The following is a 22,026-nucleotide window of genomic DNA, read 5'->3' on the forward strand; positions in this document are numbered from 1 at the left end:
GCAGAAACGCTTGTTATACATAGTGCCAGGCAGTCTACACAACACAAACATACATGAGCCTCAGAACAACCTACCACAGGTTAAATGCTGAAGGACAGGGGCCTAACTACCACAGTCGCAGAAGTCGCCACTGCCACCGGGCCCGACACTGCACTGAGCCGCCATGCACCCCCATGCACCCCATCCTCGCCTTCCCACAGAGACTCAACGCACTGACAGCAGCCCGTCACTAGGCTGTCTTCTCCAATGTGCACACAGGCTCTGCTCCGTACACCTCGTACGCACACGGCTCCGCTCCGTACACCTCGTACACACAGCTCCGCTCCGTACACCTCGTACATATACGGCTCCGCTCCGTACACCTCGTACACACGCGGCTCCGCTCCGTACACCTCGTACACACGCGGCTCCGCTCCGTACACCTCGTACACACGCGGCTCCGCTCCGTACACCTCGTACACACGCGGCTCCGCTCCGTACACCTCGTACACACGCGGCTCCGCTCCGTACACCTCGTACACACGCGGCTCCGCTCCGTACACCTCGTACACACGCGGCTCCGCTCCGTACACCTCGTACACACGCGGCTCCGCTCCGTACACCTCGTACACACGCGGCTCCGCTCCGTACACCTCGTACACACGCGGCTCCGCTCCGTACACCTCGTACACACGCGGCTCCGCTCCGTACACCTCGTACACACGCGGCTCCGCTCCGTACACCTCGTACACACGCGGCTCCGCTCCGTACACCTCGTACACACGCGGCTCCGCTCCGTACACCTCGTACACACGCGGCTCCGCTCCGTACACCTCGTACACACGCGGCTCCGCTCCGTACACCTCGTACACACGCGGCTCCGCTCCGTACACCTCGTACACACGCGGCTCCGCTCCGTACACCTCGTACACACGCGGCTCCGCTCCGTACACCTCGTACACACGCGGCTCCGCTCCGTACACCTCGTACACACACGGCTCCGCTCCGTACACCTCGTACACACACGGCTCCGCTCCGTACACCTCGTACACACACGGCTCCGCTCCGTACACCTCGTACACACACGGCTCTGCTCCGTACACCTCGTACACACACGGCTCTGCTCCGTACACCTCGTACACACACGGCTCTGCTCCGTACACCTCGTACACACACGGCTCTGCTCCGTACACCTCCTCGTACACACACGGCTCTGCTCCGTACACCTCCTCGTACACACACGGCTCTGCTCCGTACACCTCCTCGTACACACACGGCTCCGCTCTGTATACCTCGTACGCACACGGCTCCGCTCTGTACACCTCATACACACACGGCTCCGCTCTGTAAACCTCCTCGTACACACACGGCTCTGCTACATCCACCCTGTAAACCCCTCCTGACCCCACACAAACTTCCCCTCATCCAGCACCATGACAACCAGCACAGCAGAGTACTGCATACACTGAGGCCCTGATCATGTGACCCCTGACTCCTCCCCTCCTGTGACCTCATCACAGGTCCTGTGCGCACAGAGCAGCCATATATGTGGAGTGCGGCTCTGCGGGTGGAGGCTCCACACCAGGACTGTAGCAGGTAAAGACCCCAATATCCACAGGTGTCCCTTCTAATTTTGTGTTGTCTCCTTATAAGAATCATAATGGTTTTGTTCCTTTTCTGCTGATAGATACAAACGACCCAACTATGAAAAACGGGAACCAAGGAGACATTATTACTCCTACACAATTTTATTTTGTTACATGTAAATACCTGCTTTTCATGTTTTTCATGTAATATAAGGAAGCCTACTGGAAAATGCTAAAAAAAAAATTATATCCAGAGGGAAAAAAAATACTGTACACGGAGACATTGGCCTCATATCTCTGATGTCTTGTTCTTATAAACAATAAAAGCCTCAAACTTCTGTGTGTGAATCAGACCTGAGATCTAACGTGATAGAAGATTACAGTGCGGGGAAGACGGGAAACCTTCATATAGACGGCCGGTGGGGATGGAGTCAGTGACGGACTCTGGACAAATATGTTTCTAGAGCCGTAGTAGAAGATGAAGATGTCGTCCTCACCATGAAGTAGTTATTTCTCCTGTCCCGTGTAATGAATATCTCCTGCAGTATTGCTAATGCCGATTCCAGTGTCGGGAAATGAGACGAGAATTAGCGTTATGGAAGATGAGTCTATGAGAAACGTATTCAGCTGCCGACTCCGAGGAAGAAACTGCTTTGTTGTCTGTGGCCTAAAATATATAGGTTTTATTAGATGTCAGGGGAAAAGACAGAATGTTGTAAACTAATAAAAATACCATTAGTGCTTGGGGTCCCCACTAATCTCTGTATTTTCTCGTCAGTCCTAACGAACTTGTAATTCCTACAGCTAATCAGCTGCTGAGGCAGTGAGTAGAGAATACAACATTTACACGTTCTAGCTCCTCATATGTTTCCCTTATTATCTTCAGTAATTGTATTATTACACAGGATTTTTATGATGTTACATCGGCTCATCTTCTCATTCAGGTCTCTACAATATCGGATCCTCTCAGTGAAGATCTTCTATATAAGAGAATTTTCCTGATTTACTCATCAAGGATGGATATGGACAGAGACAAGATGGCAGAGAGGATATTACACCTCACCCTAGAGATCCTCTTCCGGCTTACTGGAGAGGTGAGAGATCCTGATGACGTCACATTACATCATTCTTATCTGTGGGAATAAGAGATGGACAGAACTGGAGAGGTGAGGACTCTGGAAATGTCTGTAGTAAGATTTATTAATGTGTCTCTCCATTACCAGGATTACATAGTAGTGAAGAAGACCTCTAGTGAGCGCTGTCAGGACCCTGTGTCTGAGGGATGGGGAAGACCCCTGAGCCCAATCACAAGGCCTCCATCTCACCCCCTGATACATGAGGACATCAATGACCAGAAGATCCTAGAACTCATCTACAAGATGATTGAGCTGCTGACTGGAGAGGTGACACTGCTGGGAATGCTGGGACATCATACAGTAACGCTATGAAGGGATCGGGGGGGATGACGGTATCATTGTATGTGTCAGGTTCCTATAAGGTGTCAGGATGTCGCCGTCTATTTCTCCATGGAGGAGTGGGAGTATTTAGAAGGACACAAAGATCTGTACAAGGACGTCATGATGGAGGTTCCCCAGCCCCTCACATCACCAGGTAATAGACAGGACTAAATACACACGGCCTATAATTATCTGTATGTAAAGAATGAATTCAGACCTTGTATGTGTTTCCTCCAGATTTATCTAATAAGAGGACAACACCAGAGAGATTTCACTGTCTTCTTCTTCCAGAGGACTATAAACAAGAAGATCACAATGTTCCTCAGGATCATCAGGTAGATGGAGAGAAGGTATCATGAGATCTCCCCTATGATGTGTAGACGACTGTGAAGGTCTTGTGCTCAGTCTTGTTTTATCCACCAGTATTATATGCTTTAGGCCGGCGTCACACTAGAGAGGAATACGGACGAGTGAGTGGCGATAAAAAAAATGCAACGCACTCGGACCAATGATTCCCTATGGGGTAGCTCCCATCAGCCGTATTTTTCTTGCGTATTTTCTACGGTCCGTGCCAATCGCAGCATGCTGCAATTGTCAGCGTATTACGACCGTAGTACACCAATGCAAATCTATGGGTGCGCTAAAAACACGCATTACACACGGACCACACGTGTGACTTGCGAGAAATACGCTCCCGGTGTCTTTTAGAAAAGCCGGTAATTCAGTGCGCTATACAGTAAAATCACACTGACAGGTTTAATAAAGAAACGAAAGAATAGATCTAGACACATAGAATGCATGTATATTATTATTATTATTTATTATTATAGCGCCATTTATTCCATGACGCTTTACATGTGAGGAGGGGTATACATAATACATACAAGTACAGTAATCTTAAACAATACAAGTCACGACTGGTACAGGACGAGAGAGGACCCTGCCCGTGAGGGCTCACAATCTACAACGGGATGGGTGAGGATACAGTAGGCGAGGGTAGAGCTGGTCGTGCAACGGTTTGGCGGATCGGTGTTTACTGCAAGTTGTAGGCTTGTCAGAAGAGGTAGGTCTTCAAGTTCTTTTTGAAGGTTTCCATGGTAGGCGAGAGTCTGATATGTTGTGGTAGAGAGTTCCAGAGTAGAGGGGATGCGCGGGAGAAATCTTGTATGCGATTGTGGGAAGAGGAGATAAGAGGGGAGTACAGAAGGAGATCTTGTGAGGATCGGAGGTTTCGTGCAGGTAAGTACCGGGAGACTAGGTCACAGATGAACGGAGGACTCAGGTTGTGGATGGCTTTGTATGTCATGGTCAGGGTTTTGAACTGGAGTCTTTGGGTAATTGGGAGCCAGTGCAGGGATTAACAGAGGGGAGAGGCCGGTGAATAGCGGGGGGACAGGTGGATTAGTCGGGCAGCAGAGTTAAGAATAGATTGGAGGGGGGCGAGAGTGTTAGAGGGGAGGCCACAGAGCAGGAGGTTGCAGTAGACAAGGCGGGAGATGATGAGGGCATGGACTAGGGTTTTTGCAGATTCTTGGTTGAGGAATGTACGGATCCGTGAAATATTTTTGAGTTGAAGTCGGCAGGAAGCGGAAAGGGCTTGGATATGTGGTTTGAAAGAGAGATCAGTGTCAAGGATAACCCCGTGGCAGCGAGCTTGTGGGACTGGAGAGAGTTGGCAGCTGCTTACTTTAATGGATAGGTCTGTTGGGGGGGTCACGTGAGATGGGCGAAAGATGATTAATTCTGTTCTGTCCATATTAAGTTTTAGAAATCTAGCGGAGAAGGATGAAATAGCAGACAGACATTGAGGGATTCTGTTCAGTAGGGAGGTGATATCTGGTCCAGAGATGTAGATCTGTGTGTCATCAGCATAGAGATGATACTGAAAGCCATGAGATTCTATGAGCTGTCCGAGGCCGAAGGTGTAAACGGAGAAGAGCAGGGGCCCTAGGACTGAACCTTGCGGGACTCCCGACGGATAGGGGGCGCGGTGAGGAGGTGGTGTGCGAATGGGAGACGCTGAATGTCCGGTCTGCTAGGTATGACGCCATCCAAGATAGGGCCAAGTCTGTGATACCAAGAGATGAGAGGGTCTGTAGTAATACGGAATGGTCCACTGTGTCAAAGGCAGAGGACAGGTCCAGGAGGAGGAGGACAGAGTAGTGTCGCTTGGCCTTGGTGGCTAGTAGGTCATTGGTGACCTTAGTTAGGGCAGTTTCAGTGGAGTGGTGTGGCCGGAAGCCGGCTTGCAAGTGGTCAAGGAGGGAGCAAGAAGAGAGGTGGGAGGATAGTTCAAGATGGACGTGTTGTTCTAGTAGTTTTGAGGCATAGGGGAGAAGTGATATAGTGCGATAGCTAGATACAGAGGATGGGTTAAGAGAGGGCTTTTTGAGGATAGGTTTGGTTGAGGATTGGTTCGTTGTAAAAAAATGCGTGGGCTCCCGCTGTAATTTGTCAACCAGAGAGGTAAAGCAGGTGAGTGAGGGCTATTAAAATCTGCCCTCACTCACCTGCTTTACCTCTCTGGTTGACAAATTACAGCGGGAGCCTACGCATTTTTTTACAACGAACCAACCCCTTAAATTAACACCTACACCTCCCAAATTTTGCACACAAGCCCTCGTCTAATTATTAGTCAGGGACATATAAAAAAAAAACATGAAATGGTCTACTGTATGTAAACCATGTGTCATTTCATGTCGGGTTGGGGAATGATTTGATGGAAGCCGGCAATTGAATTAGCGGCTATTCTGCTATGAAGAACTCTGTGAAATATAAATATATATATGTGTCTCAATGACATGTATATGTGTGTGTGTGTGTGTGTGTGTGTGTATATATATATATATAATATGTGTGTGTGTGTGTGTGTGTGTTTAGATCTATTCTTTCGTTTGGATTTCAAAACCTGTCATCGGGCTCCATTATATGTCCGTTTTGCAAGCCTGCGAGAAAAAAACGGAATACGGATGCCATACGGATGCGTACATGAGAAAAATACGCGGCCACACCCTGACAACGGATGACATACGGAGCACCATTTGGGGACCATTTATGCGTATTACGGCCATACAATATGGTCCGTATTTTTCTACGTTGTGTGTGACTCCAGCCTTATACTTGTGTAAGGAGGACGGTGGAGATGGCAGGATTAGAGCTGATCATAGATGTGACTTCTCCATCTGTCTGTGACTTTTGCAATATTTGTTTCAGGGTGAAGATCTGACCCATATTAATACTACAGAGACATATGTGAGGGGTGATGAGCGGTGTAAGGAGGAGATTCCTACATATGACTACCCAGGTGAGTAGTAACCACTAAATACAGAGAAGTAAATAAGTAGTTCAGTCGTATCACAATCGTGTGATCACAATTTTGCTTCTATACCACAATATTCTCCTCCACCCAAAACTGTCCAAATGACTTTGGGTAGAATATGCTGACAAGTTAGAAAATCACATGAAGAAAAATATTATAATGAGCTTCTAAGAGAAAGCGGAGGGTAGTGATGTTGTTACCTCTGTGATGGCAATTCTGATGTCCAAGTGTGGTCCTTCTCCCTCCTGCCAGCAAGGAAGCCAACATCCTCAATGTCCCGGCCAAGCGGCGGTGCACTTGTTCCCTGTTGTGCCTTCCTGCTTCTCTGTGTACACCCAGTCCGATTCTTAAAGGGGCAGCGCTCGCACTTTCAGAATGCCTCCAGCCAAAAGCTAGTAGGCATCAGGTACAGGTGCTTCTCACAAAATTATAATATCATTAAAAATTTAATTTATTTTTTAATTTATTTAAGTTCAATACAAAAAGTCGAACTCATATATTATATAGAGTCATTACAAACAGAGTGATCTATTTCAAGTGTTTATTTCTGTTAATGTTGATGATTATGACTGACAGCCAATGAAAACTCAAAAGTCATTATTTCAGTAAATTAGAATAATTAACAACAAACACCTGCAAAGGCTTCCTAAATGTTTAAAAAGGTCCCTTATTCTGTTTCAGTAAGCTCCACAATCATGGGGAAGACTGCTGACTTGACAGCTGTCCAGAAGGCAGTAATTAACACACTCCACAAGGAGTTCAAGCCACAAAAGGTCATTGGTAAAGAAGCTGGCTGTTCACAGAGTGCTGTATCCAAGCATATTAATGGAAAGTTGAGTGGAAGGAAACAGTGTGGTAGGAAACTGTGCATAAGCAACTGGGATAACCGCAGCCTTGAAAGGATTAAGAAAAGGCAATTCAAAAATTTGGGGGAGATTCACAAGGAGTTGGCTGCTGCTGGAGTCATTGCTTCAAGAGCCACCACACACAGATGTATCCAGGACATGGGCTACAAGTGTCACATTCCTTGTGTCAGGCTTCTCATGACCAATAGACAACTCCAGAAACGTCTTACTTGGGCCAAGGAGAAAAAGAACTGGACTTTTGCTCGGTGGTCCAAGGTGTTGTTTTCATATGAAAGTAAATTTTGCATTTCATTTTGAAATCAAGGTCCCAGAGTCTAGAGGAAAAGAGGAGAGGCCACAATCTAAGCTGCTTGAGGTTTTGTGTGAAGTTTCCACAATCAGTGATGGTTTGGGGAGCCATGTCATCTGCTGGTGTAGGTCCACTGTTTTATCAAGACCAAAGTCAGCGCAGCCGTCTACCAGGAAATTTTAGAGCACTTCATGCTTCCCTCTGCTGACAAGCTTTGTGGTGATGGAAATTTCATTCTCTAGCAGGACTTGGCACCTGTCCACACTGCCAAAAGTACCAATACCTGGTTTACAAACAATAGTATCACTGCTTGATTGGCCAGCAAATTCGCCTGACCTTAACCCCATAGAGAATTTGTGGGGTATTGTCAAGAGAAAGATGAGAGACACCAGACCCAACAATGCAGACGAGCTGAAGGCTGCTATCAAAGCAACCTGGGCTTCCATAACACCTCAGCAGTGCCACAGGCTGATCGCCTCCATGCCACGCTGTGTTGATGCAGTAATTGAGGCAAAAGGAGCCCCAACCAAGTATTGAGTGCATTTACTAAACATACATTTCAGTAGGTCAACATTTCAGATTTTAAAATCATTTTGAAGCTGGTGTTATAAAGTATTCTAATTTACTGAGATAATGACTTTTGGGTTTTCATTGGCTGTAAGCCATAATCGTCAACATTACCAGAAATAAACACTTGAAATAGATCACTTGTTTGTAATGACTCTACATAATATATGAGTTTCACTTTTTGTATTGAACTGAAATAAATTAACAAAAGGTTTTCAACCAAGTACTAGAAATGAACATTTTATTTACAATTATTTAATCTGTCCAATTACTTTTGGTCCCTTTAAAAACAGGGTGGCACATGTTAAGGAGCTGAAATTCCTAAACCCTTCATCCAATTTTAATGTGGATACCCTCAAATGAAAGCTGAAAGTCTGAACTTCAACTGCATCTGAATTGTTTTGTTTAAAATTCATTGTGGTAATGTCTAGAACCAAAATTAGAAAAATGTTGTCTCTGTCCAAATATATATGGACCTAACTGTATATCTGGTCTACCAACATCCGAATCCTGTACTGCCAGTGACTCTGAATCCAAGTCCTTGACTGCTGTCCTAACCCAGCTGCTGCAGTACTGGGGACTGCCCAGGAGTGGTACTCCATTATGAGGAGCTCCAGCAAAAACCAAGTAGCCACTCCTGGGTAAGCTCGTCTTGTGGCACAGTAGGTCCACGATCCATGTGTGTAATAGTTTGCTCAGGCCATGAATACGTCTAATCCCAATGCCCCTTTGCATTTAGCATTATACCAAGAGATGCAGCAACTGGTGCCGTGACTAAAAAGTCTGCAACTTAGTAGTCTGTAACTTTGGGTTTCATCCTCGATTCTCTTCAGGGCAGGTGGAGTCTTCTGCCTGCCCAGGTGTTGACACAGTGGTGGAGAGAATGCACCAGATTTGGGACCAAGTGGTGGATAAGTTGTCTCTCTCCCAGGAAAAGGGCCAGCGGTTTTCCAACCGGCATAGGACCATTGGTCCCCGGTTTAAGGTGGGTGATATGGTTTGGTTGTCATCAAAGAATATCTCTATGAAGGTGGCTTCTCCAAAGTTTAAACCTAGATTTATTGGACCTTACAAGATTTTGGAGATTATTAATCCGGTCTCTTTTCGATTGGCTCTTCCTGTTACATTCAAGATCCATAACGTGTTTCATAAGTCTCTGTTAAAGAGGTTTGTTGAGCCAGTAGTTCCTGCGGTGGCACCTCCTGACCCTGTATTGGTTGAAGGTAATGTGGAATATGAGGTTGAGAAGATACTGGATTCTCGTCTGGCTAGACGGAGACTCCAGTATTTGGTTAAATGGAAGGGTTATGGCCAGGAGGATAATTCTTGGGTCCCTGCATCCGATATTCATGCCAAAAGATTGGTTCGTGCTTTTCATCGGGCCCATCCTGATCACTCGGGTGGCGTGGATGAGGGTTCCGTGACCCCTCCTCAAGGGGGAGGTACTGTTGTGAGTTCATTCTCCCCTTCACCTTTGATGTCTGATGAACTCCCTCTGCTGGTGAAGAGAGGTAGTGAAATTGATTGGGATGGGAAGAACCTGTCATCTGAACAGGCGGAGTGTGATTGGACATCTGAAATTTCTGAGTGGATATAAGGCAGCCGATGTCCTGCAGGGCTGCTGGTGATCCTTTCTGCTCTGAGCTCTTGCATCCAGCTTAGTTCCTGTCTACTAAAAGCTAAGTTTTTGCCCTGCTATTATTCCATGAGATTTTGTCTGGTTTCCTTAGTGTTGGTATTCAGCCATTCCTGGTTGGGACTGGCTGAATTCCATTTTTGTCTCTGATCAGTTGATCTCTTTGCTCTGTTTTCAGAATATACCTGAGTGCTGATATAGTGATTTTGAAGTCTAGCGACTTCAGGGCCTTTTTCAGACGGTTGGGACATTTTTGGTAGGGTTTTTTGCGGATTGCAGCCAGCATCTTTTCTGTCCTGTCCTATCTAGTTAGTTGGGTCCCATCGTTTGCTCAGCCTGTCTTTCTGTCTGTGTTTTCATCTGTTTTTCACCGGCAATACATGTTGGGGGCTGTCTATTGCTTTGGGGTCTGCTCTGGGGCAGTTTAGATTTCCCCTTTCCTTCTTTAGGCTTATGTAGTTCTCCGGCTGTGACGAGGGGTCTAGGGCACCGTAGGAACCCCCCACGGCTACTGTTAGTTGTGGTGTATAGGATCAGGGGTCTGCAATCCGATAGCTACCAACCTCTCCGGTTTTCTGGACTTAGATTGTATTTTTGTTTTCTCCTCCTCCGGTGACTCATTCATAACAGGTATCTATTAGAGGATTTGAGTGGTAATCTGAATAAACTGAAATGTGGTATATGAGCTATATGGAGGATAAGGTGGAGCTGGAGATAAGGTGTCTGATTTCAGTCAATGTAATCTATGAAAATGTGGATGTAAGGGGGTTCGATAATTTTATATTTAAGTTTATTTTTTGAGATCCCTGAGGAAGAGACAGGAGTCTCTGAAACATGTAGGATAGCTTTTTGGTCCTCATTGCAATCTCTAGGCTGCAGCCCAGTGCATCACGTGTCTCTGACTTCACACAGGTCCTGTGCTGACGAGCATAGTGTGAAGTTCAGGCACCTAGTTCAGTGTGTTTTCCCACCCAGCCTGCCATTAGAGCCACTGCTGCCACCGGCCGGGGTAGCATCGCTAACAGGATTACTGCAGTTCTTAAGCAAGAAGCATTTAATCAGCAACCCACCAGATGAGTGTTATTACTTACAGAAGGACTTTTGGGATCTCCAAACACAGAATCAGTGTTCACTTGTGAGACTGAGCCCTCCTTCCCCCTCTGTGGCTGTTAACCCCTACTGCTTTACAAGGTAATCTTGGTTTCTTGCACTACAATTGGCATTAAGCATCTAAAGGGATATATATGACTTTTTTAGTGTTACTTATTGTTGTTTTCTGTCCAAACCTGGTTCTTTTATTGTGCTCTGGACTTTGATTTTTTTTTTTTTCTTCTCTTCAAATCCATTTGAGTAAGACAATAGATACCAGTGACTCTAAGCGCAGTAGTAATTCATTTATCTATACAAGTTTATTTTTGCTTCTATTCAGGCTTTGGTGATAAGCATGTTTAAATATGTTCTTTGTAGCAATTCAATGCAACTTTTATAACTTGTAATATGCAACTTCATTACAAAATCAATAAAAATGATGTTTCAAAAAAAAAAAAATCAGCTCTCAGCTGCCCCAGAAATGGCGCATCTTATAGATGGGGGAGCCCGACGAAGGCACACTGCCAAAACGCGCGTAAGGGAAGTGACCCCATCGCATGGTTGTAGGTAAGACATGTATAGTACATTTACTAGATCTACAGTCATATGTTAAAGTTTGGGCACCCCTATTAATGTTAACCTTTTTTCTTTATAACAATTATGGTTTTTGCAACAGCTATTTCAGTTTCATATATCTAATAACTGATGGACTCAGTTATATTTCTGGATTCAAATGAGGTTTATTGTACTAACAGAAAATGTGCAATCTGCATTTAAACTAAATTTGACCGGTGCAAAAGTATGGGCACCCTTATCATTTTCTTGATTTGAACACTCCAAACTACTTTTTACTGACTTCCTGAAGCACTAAATTGGTTTTGTAACCTCATTGAGCTTTGAACTTCATAGCCAGGTGTATCAAATCATGAGAAAAGGTATTTAAGGTGGCCACTTGCAAGTAGTTCTCCTACTTGATTCTCCTATCAAGAGTGGCATCATGGGCTCCTCAAAACAACTCTCAAATTATCTGAAAACAAAGATTATTCAACATAGCTTTTCAGGGGAAGGATACAAAAAGTTATCTCAGAGATTTAACCTGTCAGTTTCCACTGTGAGTAACATAGTAAGGAAATGGAAGAACACAGGTACAGTTCTTGTTAAGCCCAGAAGTGGCAGGCCAAGAAAAATATCAGAAAGGCAGAGAAGAAGAATGGTGAGAACAGTCAAGGACAATCCACAGACCACCTCCAAAGACCTGCAGCATCATCTTGCTGCAGATGGTGTCACTGTGCATCGGTCAACAATACAGCGCACTTTGCACAAGGAGAAGCTGTATGGGAGAGTGATGCGAAAGAAGCCGTTTCTACAAGCACGCCACAAACAGAGTCGCCTGAGGTATGCAAAAGCACATTTGGACAAGCCAGTTACATTTTGGAAGAAGGTCCTGTGGACTGATGAAATAAAGATTGAGTTGTTTGGTCATACAAAAAGGCGTTATGCATGGAGGCTAAAAAACACAGCATTCCAAGAAAAACACTTGATACCCACAGTAAAATTTGGTGGAGGTTCCATCATGCTTTGGGGCTGTGTGGCCAATGCCGGCACCGGGAATCTTGTTAAAGTTGAGGGTCGCATGGATGCAACTCAGTATCAGCAGATTCTTGACAATAATGTGCAAGAATCAGTGACGAAGTTGAAGTTACGCAGGGGATGGATATTTCAGCAAGATAATGATCCAAAACACCGCTCCAAATCTACTCAGGCATTCATGCAGAGGAACAATTACAATGTTCTGGAATGGCCATCCCAGTCCCCAGACCTGAATATCATTGAACACCTGTGGGATGATTTGAAGCGGGCTGTCCATGCTCGGCGGCCATCAAACTTAACTGAACTGGAATTGTTTTGTAAACAGGAATAGTCACAAATACCTTCATCCAGGAACTCATTAATAGCTACAGGAAGCGACTAGAGACTGATATTTTTGCAAAAGGAGGATCTACAAAATATTAATGTCACTTTTATGTTGAGGTGCCCATACTTTTGCACCAGTCAAATTTTGTTTAAATGCAGATTGCACATTTTCTGTTAGTACAATAAACCTCATTTGAATCCAGAAATATAACTGAGTCCATCAGTTATTAGATAGATGAAACTGAAATAGCTGTTGCAAAAAACAAAATTGTTATAAAGAAAAAAGGTTAACATTTAATAGGGGTGCCCAAACTTTTACATATGACTAGATGTAGGACACTATGGGTTTAATACTTTTGCTCCAGAATTTCATCTTATGTATATTGTAGGCACTTTAGCCATTATTTTGAGAGATATGGGATTATAATCCTTATGCTATATGATTTTTTTCATCTTCTGGATGCAAGCTTTACTTGTGTTTGTACCTATTTGTGTATTTTCAATTTTGACTACATTGTTTATTAGCACTACATCTTGCTTTTGCCTGCCATCTGGTGGGGCCACTTATTTACTTTGGCTCATCACTATGCACTATATTGGCACTTTTTTTAACAAGTTGTCTGTCTCTTTTTAAGTGTTTCTAATAACATATTGTAATTTTATTGTTCATCTTACGCCTTTCTTGATATGCTCTTGATATTTCCTTTGTATTGTCAGGTGACATCAAGCCCCCAGGTTAGTAATGGAGAGGCCTCTGTAAGACACCTATCCATTACTAATCCTATAGTTGTATGGTAAATAAAGACACAGCAAGAATAAAGTCCTTTATTTCAAATAATCACACAGACTCCTTTATTGAATCTTAATTTACTGAGTGCCTAATCCCTGACTCCCTCGTTCTCCTGCAACAAAATGACTGCTCTACCCGGCCTCAGGCAATACACTGATAGGAGGTAATTGCTCCTGCAGTGTATCACTGTGCTGCTGTGAGAGTTCACCGGAGTTCATCAGCTCTGGTGCTCTCACGGCACTACCGCTGTGTGAGAACTTTCCCATGCAGCGGTGCCGTAAGTGACAACACCGGAGCTGATCAGCTGATACTCTGACAGGAGGTAATTGCTCCCGCAGTGTATAACCGAAGGCCGGGTAGAGCGGTCACATCTCCTGAAGTGACTGTTCTACACGTGAGATCGCAGTGGGACAATCTGGATTACCTGGACTACAGCAGTCAGGAGTATATGTTGGTTTATTATTTTACATTATTTTTAGAAGACGAGGGCGTTGGGGATTTGGAGTGAGGTGAGTATAATGGGTTTTTAATTTTACGTGAATATGTATGTAATTTTACTTTTTTTTTTTTTTTTTTTTTTTTTTTTTTTTAGCTGTGAGCACAGGTGTCGGCAGACACCTGCACACATACGAAGACACGCAGACAGCCGCACACACCCGCAGACAGCCGCACACATATTCTCTGCTCACACACATTCTCCGCCCACAAACATATTCGCCGCCCACGCACACTTTCTATTTTTGACATCATTTCCTTTTCTGCAGCGTTTTTGTCAGCAAATCCCCAAACCTTTTTACAACTGCGGTTTTACTGCAGATTTGACTGACTCGGTGGAATTCAATGGGTGCAAAAATGCTGCAGATCAGCAAAAAGAATTGACATGCTGCGGAAAATAAAACGCTGTGAATAAGGAAAATTTCTGCAGCATGTGAACAACAATTCAGGAATGCCATTGCTTACATAATGGGTTAATGAAGCTGCACACACATCAGGGAATACGGGTGCCACTTCCAAGGAAAATAGTCTCTATATCCATAAAGAAGAAAGTGGATAAGTCATGACCTGTTGAAGCGCAATGTAAGCGCGAAACGATCGTCGTCTGTACTTGCTCCATGGTTTTTTATCTGCCTGCTGTTGGTAACTTGATGCCACAACAAAGGATTATTTTGCACGGGACGGAATGTGCCTATCCACTTTCTTCTTTATGAATGCCATTGATTAACATTGCTTTAGTAATCCAGTGCGGTTTTGTAGCATATCTGTGAGGAAAAAACCCTCCAGGATTTTACCCACAGGTGAGGTTAAACTTACTGGCCTATAATTTCCAAGTTCAGTTTTTGTCCCCTTTATGAATATTGGCACCACATTTGCTATACGCCAGTCCTGTGGTATAGACCCTGTTATTATGGAATCTTTAAAGATTAAAAATAATGGTCTATCTATTACTGTACTTAATTCCTGCAGTACTCAGGGGTGAATCCCATCTGGGCCCGGGGATTTGTCAATTTTAGTGATTTTTAGACGCTGCCGTACTTCCTGCTGAGTTAAGCAAGTGACATTTAATGGAGAATTTTTTTTTTCAGCACTGATCATGTTATTCGTCATGGGATTTTCTTGTGTAAATACTGTTGAAAAAAAGTCATTTAGCATATTGACTTTTTCCTCATCCTCATCCACCATTTCACCCAGACTATTTTTAAGGGGGCTAACACTATCATTTTTTAGTTTCTTACTATTTATGTAGTTAAAGGATACCGTATATACTCGCGTATAAGCTGAGATTTTCAGCCCATTTTTTTGGGCTGAAAGTCCCCCTCTCGGCTTATACATGAGTCATATAGCAAGGGGGTAGGAGGGGGAGCGGGGGTGTCAGATCATACTGACCCCCCCGATGCGTCTCTGCATCACATGGTATTGCTCATTAAAGTCATGAATATGCGCATATTTATGACTTTAATGAGCGGTACCACGTGATCCCTGAAGGAAGGGAGAACGGGGCTGGAGAGACGTGCCAGGGGGAGGTAAGTATATGCTATAATTCACCTGTCCCGGTTCCAACGCTGCTCGCCGCTGTCTGTCCGCCGGGTCCCTCTGTCAGTGATGTTCAGGCAGCAGAGGGTGCGATGATGTAGTCAGTGCACGCCCTCTGCTGCCTGACATCACTGACAGAGGGACCTGGCGGGCAGACAACGGCGAGCAGCGTTGCAACCGGGACAGGTGAATATCTCAGGTGCCGAGTCCTGAGCCAGCGGCGACACCTGTCCACCATAGCTTGCCGGTGTCTGCCTGCTCAGCACACCGGCACCTTGCCCCCAGGGACAAGAGGTGAGTTTTTTTTTTTTTTTTAATACCTGCAGTAGCGGCAGCAGCAATATATGGGGACATAATCTATGGGGCATCTTATGGGGGCAGCATATGGGGCATATTCAATGGAGCATCTTATGGGTGCAGCATGTGGGAGCATATTCAATGGAGCATCTTATGGGGGCAACATATGGGGGTATATTCAATGGACCATCTTATGGGGATAGCATATGGGGGTATATTCAATGGAGCATCTTATGGGGGGCAGCATATGGGGGTATATTCAATGGAGCATTTTATTGGGCAGCATATGGGGGTATATTCAATGGAGCATCTTATGGGGGCAGCATATGGGGGTATATTCAATGGAGTATCTTATGGGGGCAGCATATGGGGGAATATTCAATGGAGCATCTTATTGGGGCAGCATATGGGGGTATATTCAATGTAGCATCTTATGGGGGCAGCATATGGGGGCATATTCAATGGAGCATCTTATGGGGGCAGCATATGGGGCATAATCTATGGAGCATCTTATGGGGCCTATTCTATGGAGTATCTTATGGGGGCAGCATTGGTGGCATAATCTTTATGGAGCATCCTATGGGGCCTATTCTATGGAGCATCTTATGGAGCAGCATATGGGGCATAATCTATGGAACATGTTATGGGGCCATAACCTTTATGGAGCAGCATATGGGGCATATTATTCTATGGAGCATCTTATGGGGGCATTATTAACCTTTGTGCAGCATTATATGTGGCGTATTTTGTATGGAGCATCTTATGGGGCCATCATGAACTGTATGGAGCATTATATGGGGCTCCTGATTCAATATGGCTATTCAAAAACATTTAACATACTGATGTCTCAATTAATTTTGCTTTTATTGGTATCTATTTTTATTTTTGAAATTTACCAGTAACTGCTGCATTTTCCACCATAGGCTTATACACGAGTCAATAAGTTTTCCCAGTTTTTTGTGGCAAAATTAAGGGAGTCGGCTTATACATGGGTCGGCTTATACACGAGTATATATGGTATTTTGGGATTGTTTTTACTTTCTCTGGCAATGAGTCGCTCTGTCTCAATCTTTGCTGTCTTGATTTGCTTTTTACAGAATTTTATTTAATCTTCTGTATTTATTTAATGCCTCATCACTACCTACTTGCTTTAATTCTCTAAATGTTTTATTTTTGTCACTTATTGCTCCCCTTAAAGCTCTATTTATCCATAGTGGATTCCTCCTATTTCTAGCATGTTTATTCCCATACAGTATATATTGTACACAGGTCCTATTCAGGAAGCTAATAAACGTCTCCCATTTTCTGTGTACTTTTATGTCCCAGGATATCATTCCAGTTTATTGCAGTAAGATCATCTCTCATCTGTTGGAAATTTGCTTTCCTGAAGTTTAGTGTCCTTGTAACCCCTCTACTACACATCTTATTAAAGGATACATCAAAACTTACTATTTTGTGATCACTATTAACATAGTGACCCCCAACCCTTATATTTGATATGCCGTCTGGCCTGTTGGTTAATATTAGGTCTAGCAACAGTTCGTGATCCCAACAGGAAACAATTAAACAAGCCGGGAGCTGAGCACAGAGGACTGAACAAGAGGAGAGCAAGATTGTGTCTGTCAGCTTCCGTCAATAAGCTTTGCACTTTAGTATGGTGTGGTGCTTTCCAATTGGCTGAAGTAGGATTATTTCAGCTGGACAGCACACATACTCATACTGCCAGACTGGTATTACAGGTCCCAGACACCCCAATCTCAGTGGCTGGACAGAGCCTGCGCCGCCCAGACCTGGTTCCGACATCTCCTTCATCACTAGCGCTGCCTACAGAATAAATAAGGCTGCTCCTGGTGATAGAAGCAGACATCATGCTAGCAGATCCCAGAGGAGAAGGGACACAGTATTTGCAGAAGCCCTTACACAAGAAAATGGCAAAAAACCAGAGCAATAGAAAACCCCATAAAAAGACTTTGTTTTGGAAATGATAACTTTCATTGAATTAATTGATAGGTCTAGTGACTATTTTGACTCCAAAGACATTTTCTGGAAATTAGCACGCAGTGGATGTTGAAGAGTGAAAATTGCACATTTGCCATTTTATTGCCCAACACATAGTGCCTAGATTGTGCTTCAGGAGACACTAATGCCGTAAGTTAAGTGGGTTGGTCTCACAATAGTAATGCCAAATACATTAATGCTAGATGTGGCTTTTGGGCACACTGCAAGGCTCAGAAACAAGATGGAGATTTGACTTTGGGAGAGCAGATATTGCTGGATTGGTTTATGGAAGCCATGTTATTTTTCAAGGCCTTTCAGCCACTAATAATGTGGAAACCTCTGGTTTTCCATTGACAGATGATGGATCTGAGTGAGGACTTACTTTTTATGGGATAAGTAGATGTTTTTATTGGTATTATTTTCGCCTACATGGCTTTTTATTGCATGTTTGGGTTTCTGTTACACTGTGAACTATCATTGTCTATGGGAATAATTCAATAATTTTACATAACTTGCCATTTTTACTAACCGTTTAACTATAAATGTTAAAAAACATAGCATTCAAGGACTTTTTATTGAAAAATCATAATTTATTTTATTCTTTGCAGATGACTGTACCATGAGATCAAAGCAACAGCTTACATCCACAATTTTTAAATCAGATGATCTGGAAATCCCACAGGACACAACTGAAGCGAATGCCATTACTCCAGATATACCATCATCCCTTCACAGCAAAGATCTTTCATCTGATTCTTTGAAACAGGTCTCATCTTCTGATTCATTACCAACTAATAAGAGAAATCAAAGTCACAAACTATGTATTAAAAAGCGAAATGCTCCTAAAGCAAGGAAGCCATTTTTACATTCAGAACATGGAAATAGTTTTCCCCTAGAAAAGTCCTTTGTTAAACATCAAAAAATTCAAGTAGTGGAGAATAGATTTTCTTGTTTCAAGTGTGGAAAATGTTTTAACCAGAAAACATTTCTTGTTAGTCACCAGAGAAGTCACAAAGGGGAGAAGTCATTTACATGTTCAGAATGTGGGAAACATTTTACACATAAATCAAATTTTGTTAAGCACCAGAGAACCCACACTGGGGAGAAGCCTTTTTCTTGTTCAGAATGTGGGAAATATTTTAGCCAGAAATGGAATCGTACTATACACCAAAGAACTCACACAGGGAAGAAGCCTTTTTCCTGCTCAGAATGTGGGAAATATTTTAACCAGAAATCGGATTTGGTTAAGCACCAAAGAACCCACACAGGGGAGAAGCCATTTTCCTGTTCAGAATGTGGGAAATATTTTACACATAAATCAAATTATGTTAAGCACCAGAGAATTCATACAGGGGAGAAGCCCTTTTCTTGTTCAAAATGTGGCAAATGTTTTAGCCAGAAATGGAATCTTGTTATACACCAAAGAACTCACACAGGAAAGAAACCTTTTTCTTGTTCAGAATGTGGGAAATATTTTAATCGGAAATGGAATCTTACTGTACACCAAAGAAGTCACACGGGGAAGAAGCCTTTTTCCTGTTTAGAATGTGGGAAATGTTTTAACCAGAAATCAGATTTGGGTAAGCACCAAAGAACCCACACAGGGGAGAAGCCTTTTTCATGTTCAGAATGTGGGAAATGTTTTAATCAGAAGGCACAACTTGATCGCCACCAGAGAACCCACACAGGGGAGAAGCCTTTTTCATGTTCAGAATGTAGGAAATGTTTTTTGAATAAATCGTCTCTTCTTAGTCACCAGAGAACTCACACAGGTATGAAGCCTTTTTCATGTTCAGAATGTGGGAAATGTTTTAACCAGAAATCAGATTTGGTCAAGCACCAGATAATCCACACAGGGGAGAAGCCTTTTTCATGTTTAGAATGTGGGAAATGTTTTTCAAGGAAATCAACTCTTAATAAACATCAGAGAAATCACACAGGGGAGAAACCTTTTTCATGTTCAGAATGTGGGAAATGTTTTAACCAGAAATCGCATCTTAAACGCCACCAGAGAATACACACTGTATAGAAGCCTTTTTCCTGTTTAAAATGTGAAAAATGTTTTGCAAATTATCTCTTCTTATTCACCAGATTAGTCACACAGGGGAAAAGTCTTTTTCATGTTTAGAATGTGGGAAATGTTTTACATGGAAATCAACTCTTAATAAACATCAGAGAAATCACAAAGGGGAGAAAACTTTTTCATGTTCATAATGTTGGAAAAGTTTCAACCGAAAATTGTATTTTCTTGAAGGGGTTTTCCACTACTTGGACAACCTCTTGTCATTCCTCTTGTTGGCTCTCATTAAAATAAAAACACTCATACTAACCTCCCATGCCAATGCCCCTCAAGCAGTGTCAGGACTCATGTTTCCGGGGCTCACATGAGGTTCTTACATCAAACGACCCCTGAGCTCAGACACTGCCTGCTTCAATGTCCCTGCCTTCTGATGTATTGAACATCAACAGGAAGCCAGGGCTGCTGTGGCTGTTCTCCGACTTCCTCTTATTGTTCAATTTGTCCAAAGGAGGGGGACATTGATGCTAGCACAGGGCTTGCATGATTTTACAAACTTCCATGAGTTGCGGGAACACAAGTGCTGACACTGCTGGAACGATGCATGCATGGGAGGTAAATATAAATGTTTTTATCTTAACTGGATCAAATATGAGAAATAAGAATGGTTTGATCAAGTTGTGGACAGCCCCTTTAAATATCAAAAATTCCACACAGAAGTCATTATCATACCAAAAGTGTGAAAAAAAAGAATTACTGGAAAATCGTGTTTTGTTGACCATAAAAAATAACTTGGACAGGAAGAAACTATATTTGTTATTGATAAATTTGTACAAAAATAAATATCACATAGTTCTATAACTAAATGAGAAAGGGAAATAATTTGTGAACTTAACGTATTTTTTGGTCTATAAGATACAGTTTTAGCAAAAACGAATCTTGCTAATAAGTGAGTGCATCTTATAGACTGGAAGCAGCTCCTGTGACAGAGGAGAATGCGGAGACAGTGTCCTTCTTGATCACTGAGAGAACTGCTTTCTCTCCTCCAGCCCCAAACTTATCTAACTGATTGGTGCAGAGCAGAAAAGGAAGGTACCGAGATCTCCACAGTGATGCTCACTGAAGAACTTTCCACCCGACTAGCTCAAGGAAGTTCCAGATCATATACGGTAATAAATCACATGATATGGAAGGAACTGCAAAATGGGTTAATCTTTATATAGTGGGGGTAATAAGTGTTTGATGCACTGCTGATTTTGCAAGTTTTTCTCCTACAAAGAATGGAGAGGTTTGTAATTTAGCGTAGGTATACTTCAACTGTGAAACATAGAATCTAAAAATAAAAAAGAGAAAATCACATTGTAATTAGAGATGGGCGGACACCCAGTGGTGTCAGCCGAACAGTTACAAAAGTTTGGATTTTGGTATCAGAACAGTAGCCGAACCTGGAACCCATTCACTTGAACATCCAGTGATTGCCACGCTGTCATGTGCATGACAGCGCGGCAAAGACCGCTTCTGATCAGCATTGAAATCATCCCCACTTGTTAGAGAACCATGGTTCCTACACTGTCAAAAGACAGCATGAGCTCGCAGCTGTGATCAGAAGTATAAAGTTCACCTCTGGTCATTGGTGTCCGCTGATGAGACTACTGCTCCCATCAGCTGAACCTGCTGCCACTAAGAGCAGTGAGATCTGGATCGGCTGATGGGAGTATTCATCAGCAGGCTCATGGCCTGTAAATACATAATAAAAAAAATGGCGTGGGTTCCCCCGTATTTTTGATAACCAACCAGGCACAACTGATAGCTAGGGGTTGCAATCTGCAGCTGTCAGCTTCAGCAAGGCTTGTTATCAAGAATAGAGAGGTCCCTACGCCATTGTTGTTAATTATTTAAATAAATAATTTTAAAAAAATGTTGTAGGGTCCCCCTATTTTTGACAACCAGCAGGGGGCTGGTATTTTCAGGCTGGTAAGGGGCCATGTATATTCGCCCCCTAGCCTAAAGATAGCAGCCCGCATCTATTAGATGCACCAATTCCCATTTGCCCTGTAGCGGTGTCAAGTGGGGGTTTATATTTGTGAGGTTGATGTCACCTTTGGATTTTTTGGTGACATCAAGCCCATGGATTATATTAATTGAGAGGTGTTTATAAAGATGCCTCTCCATTACTAATACTATAGTTGTA

General features: G+C 43.4%; 2 protein-coding genes across 2 annotated transcripts in view; one reads left to right on the plus strand and one right to left on the minus strand.

The window, feature by feature from the left end:
* Positions 1 to 22,026, minus strand: part of LOC141047266 (uncharacterized) — an 801,716-nt gene that overhangs the window by 361,044 nt on the left and 418,646 nt on the right. The gene's annotated exons all lie outside the window — the stretch shown is intronic.
* On the plus strand, positions 1,432 to 20,005 carry LOC141047040 (uncharacterized). Its single transcript, XM_073541966.1, has 7 exons — positions 1,432 to 1,575; positions 2,510 to 2,659; positions 2,789 to 2,968; positions 3,053 to 3,176; positions 3,260 to 3,357; positions 6,236 to 6,326; positions 18,427 to 20,005. The coding sequence occupies exons 2-7, from the start codon at positions 2,582 to 2,584 to the stop codon at positions 19,845 to 19,847; spliced, it is 1,992 nt and encodes a 663-aa protein (XP_073398067.1). The 5' UTR covers positions 1,432 to 1,575; positions 2,510 to 2,581; the 3' UTR covers positions 19,848 to 20,005.

Source organism: Dendrobates tinctorius, unplaced genomic scaffold, assembly GCF_039654945.1.
Source record: "Dendrobates tinctorius isolate UK_male_01 unplaced genomic scaffold, ASM3965494v1 ptg000126l, whole genome shotgun sequence".
Taxonomy (NCBI): Eukaryota; Metazoa; Chordata; class Amphibia; order Anura; family Dendrobatidae; genus Dendrobates; species Dendrobates tinctorius.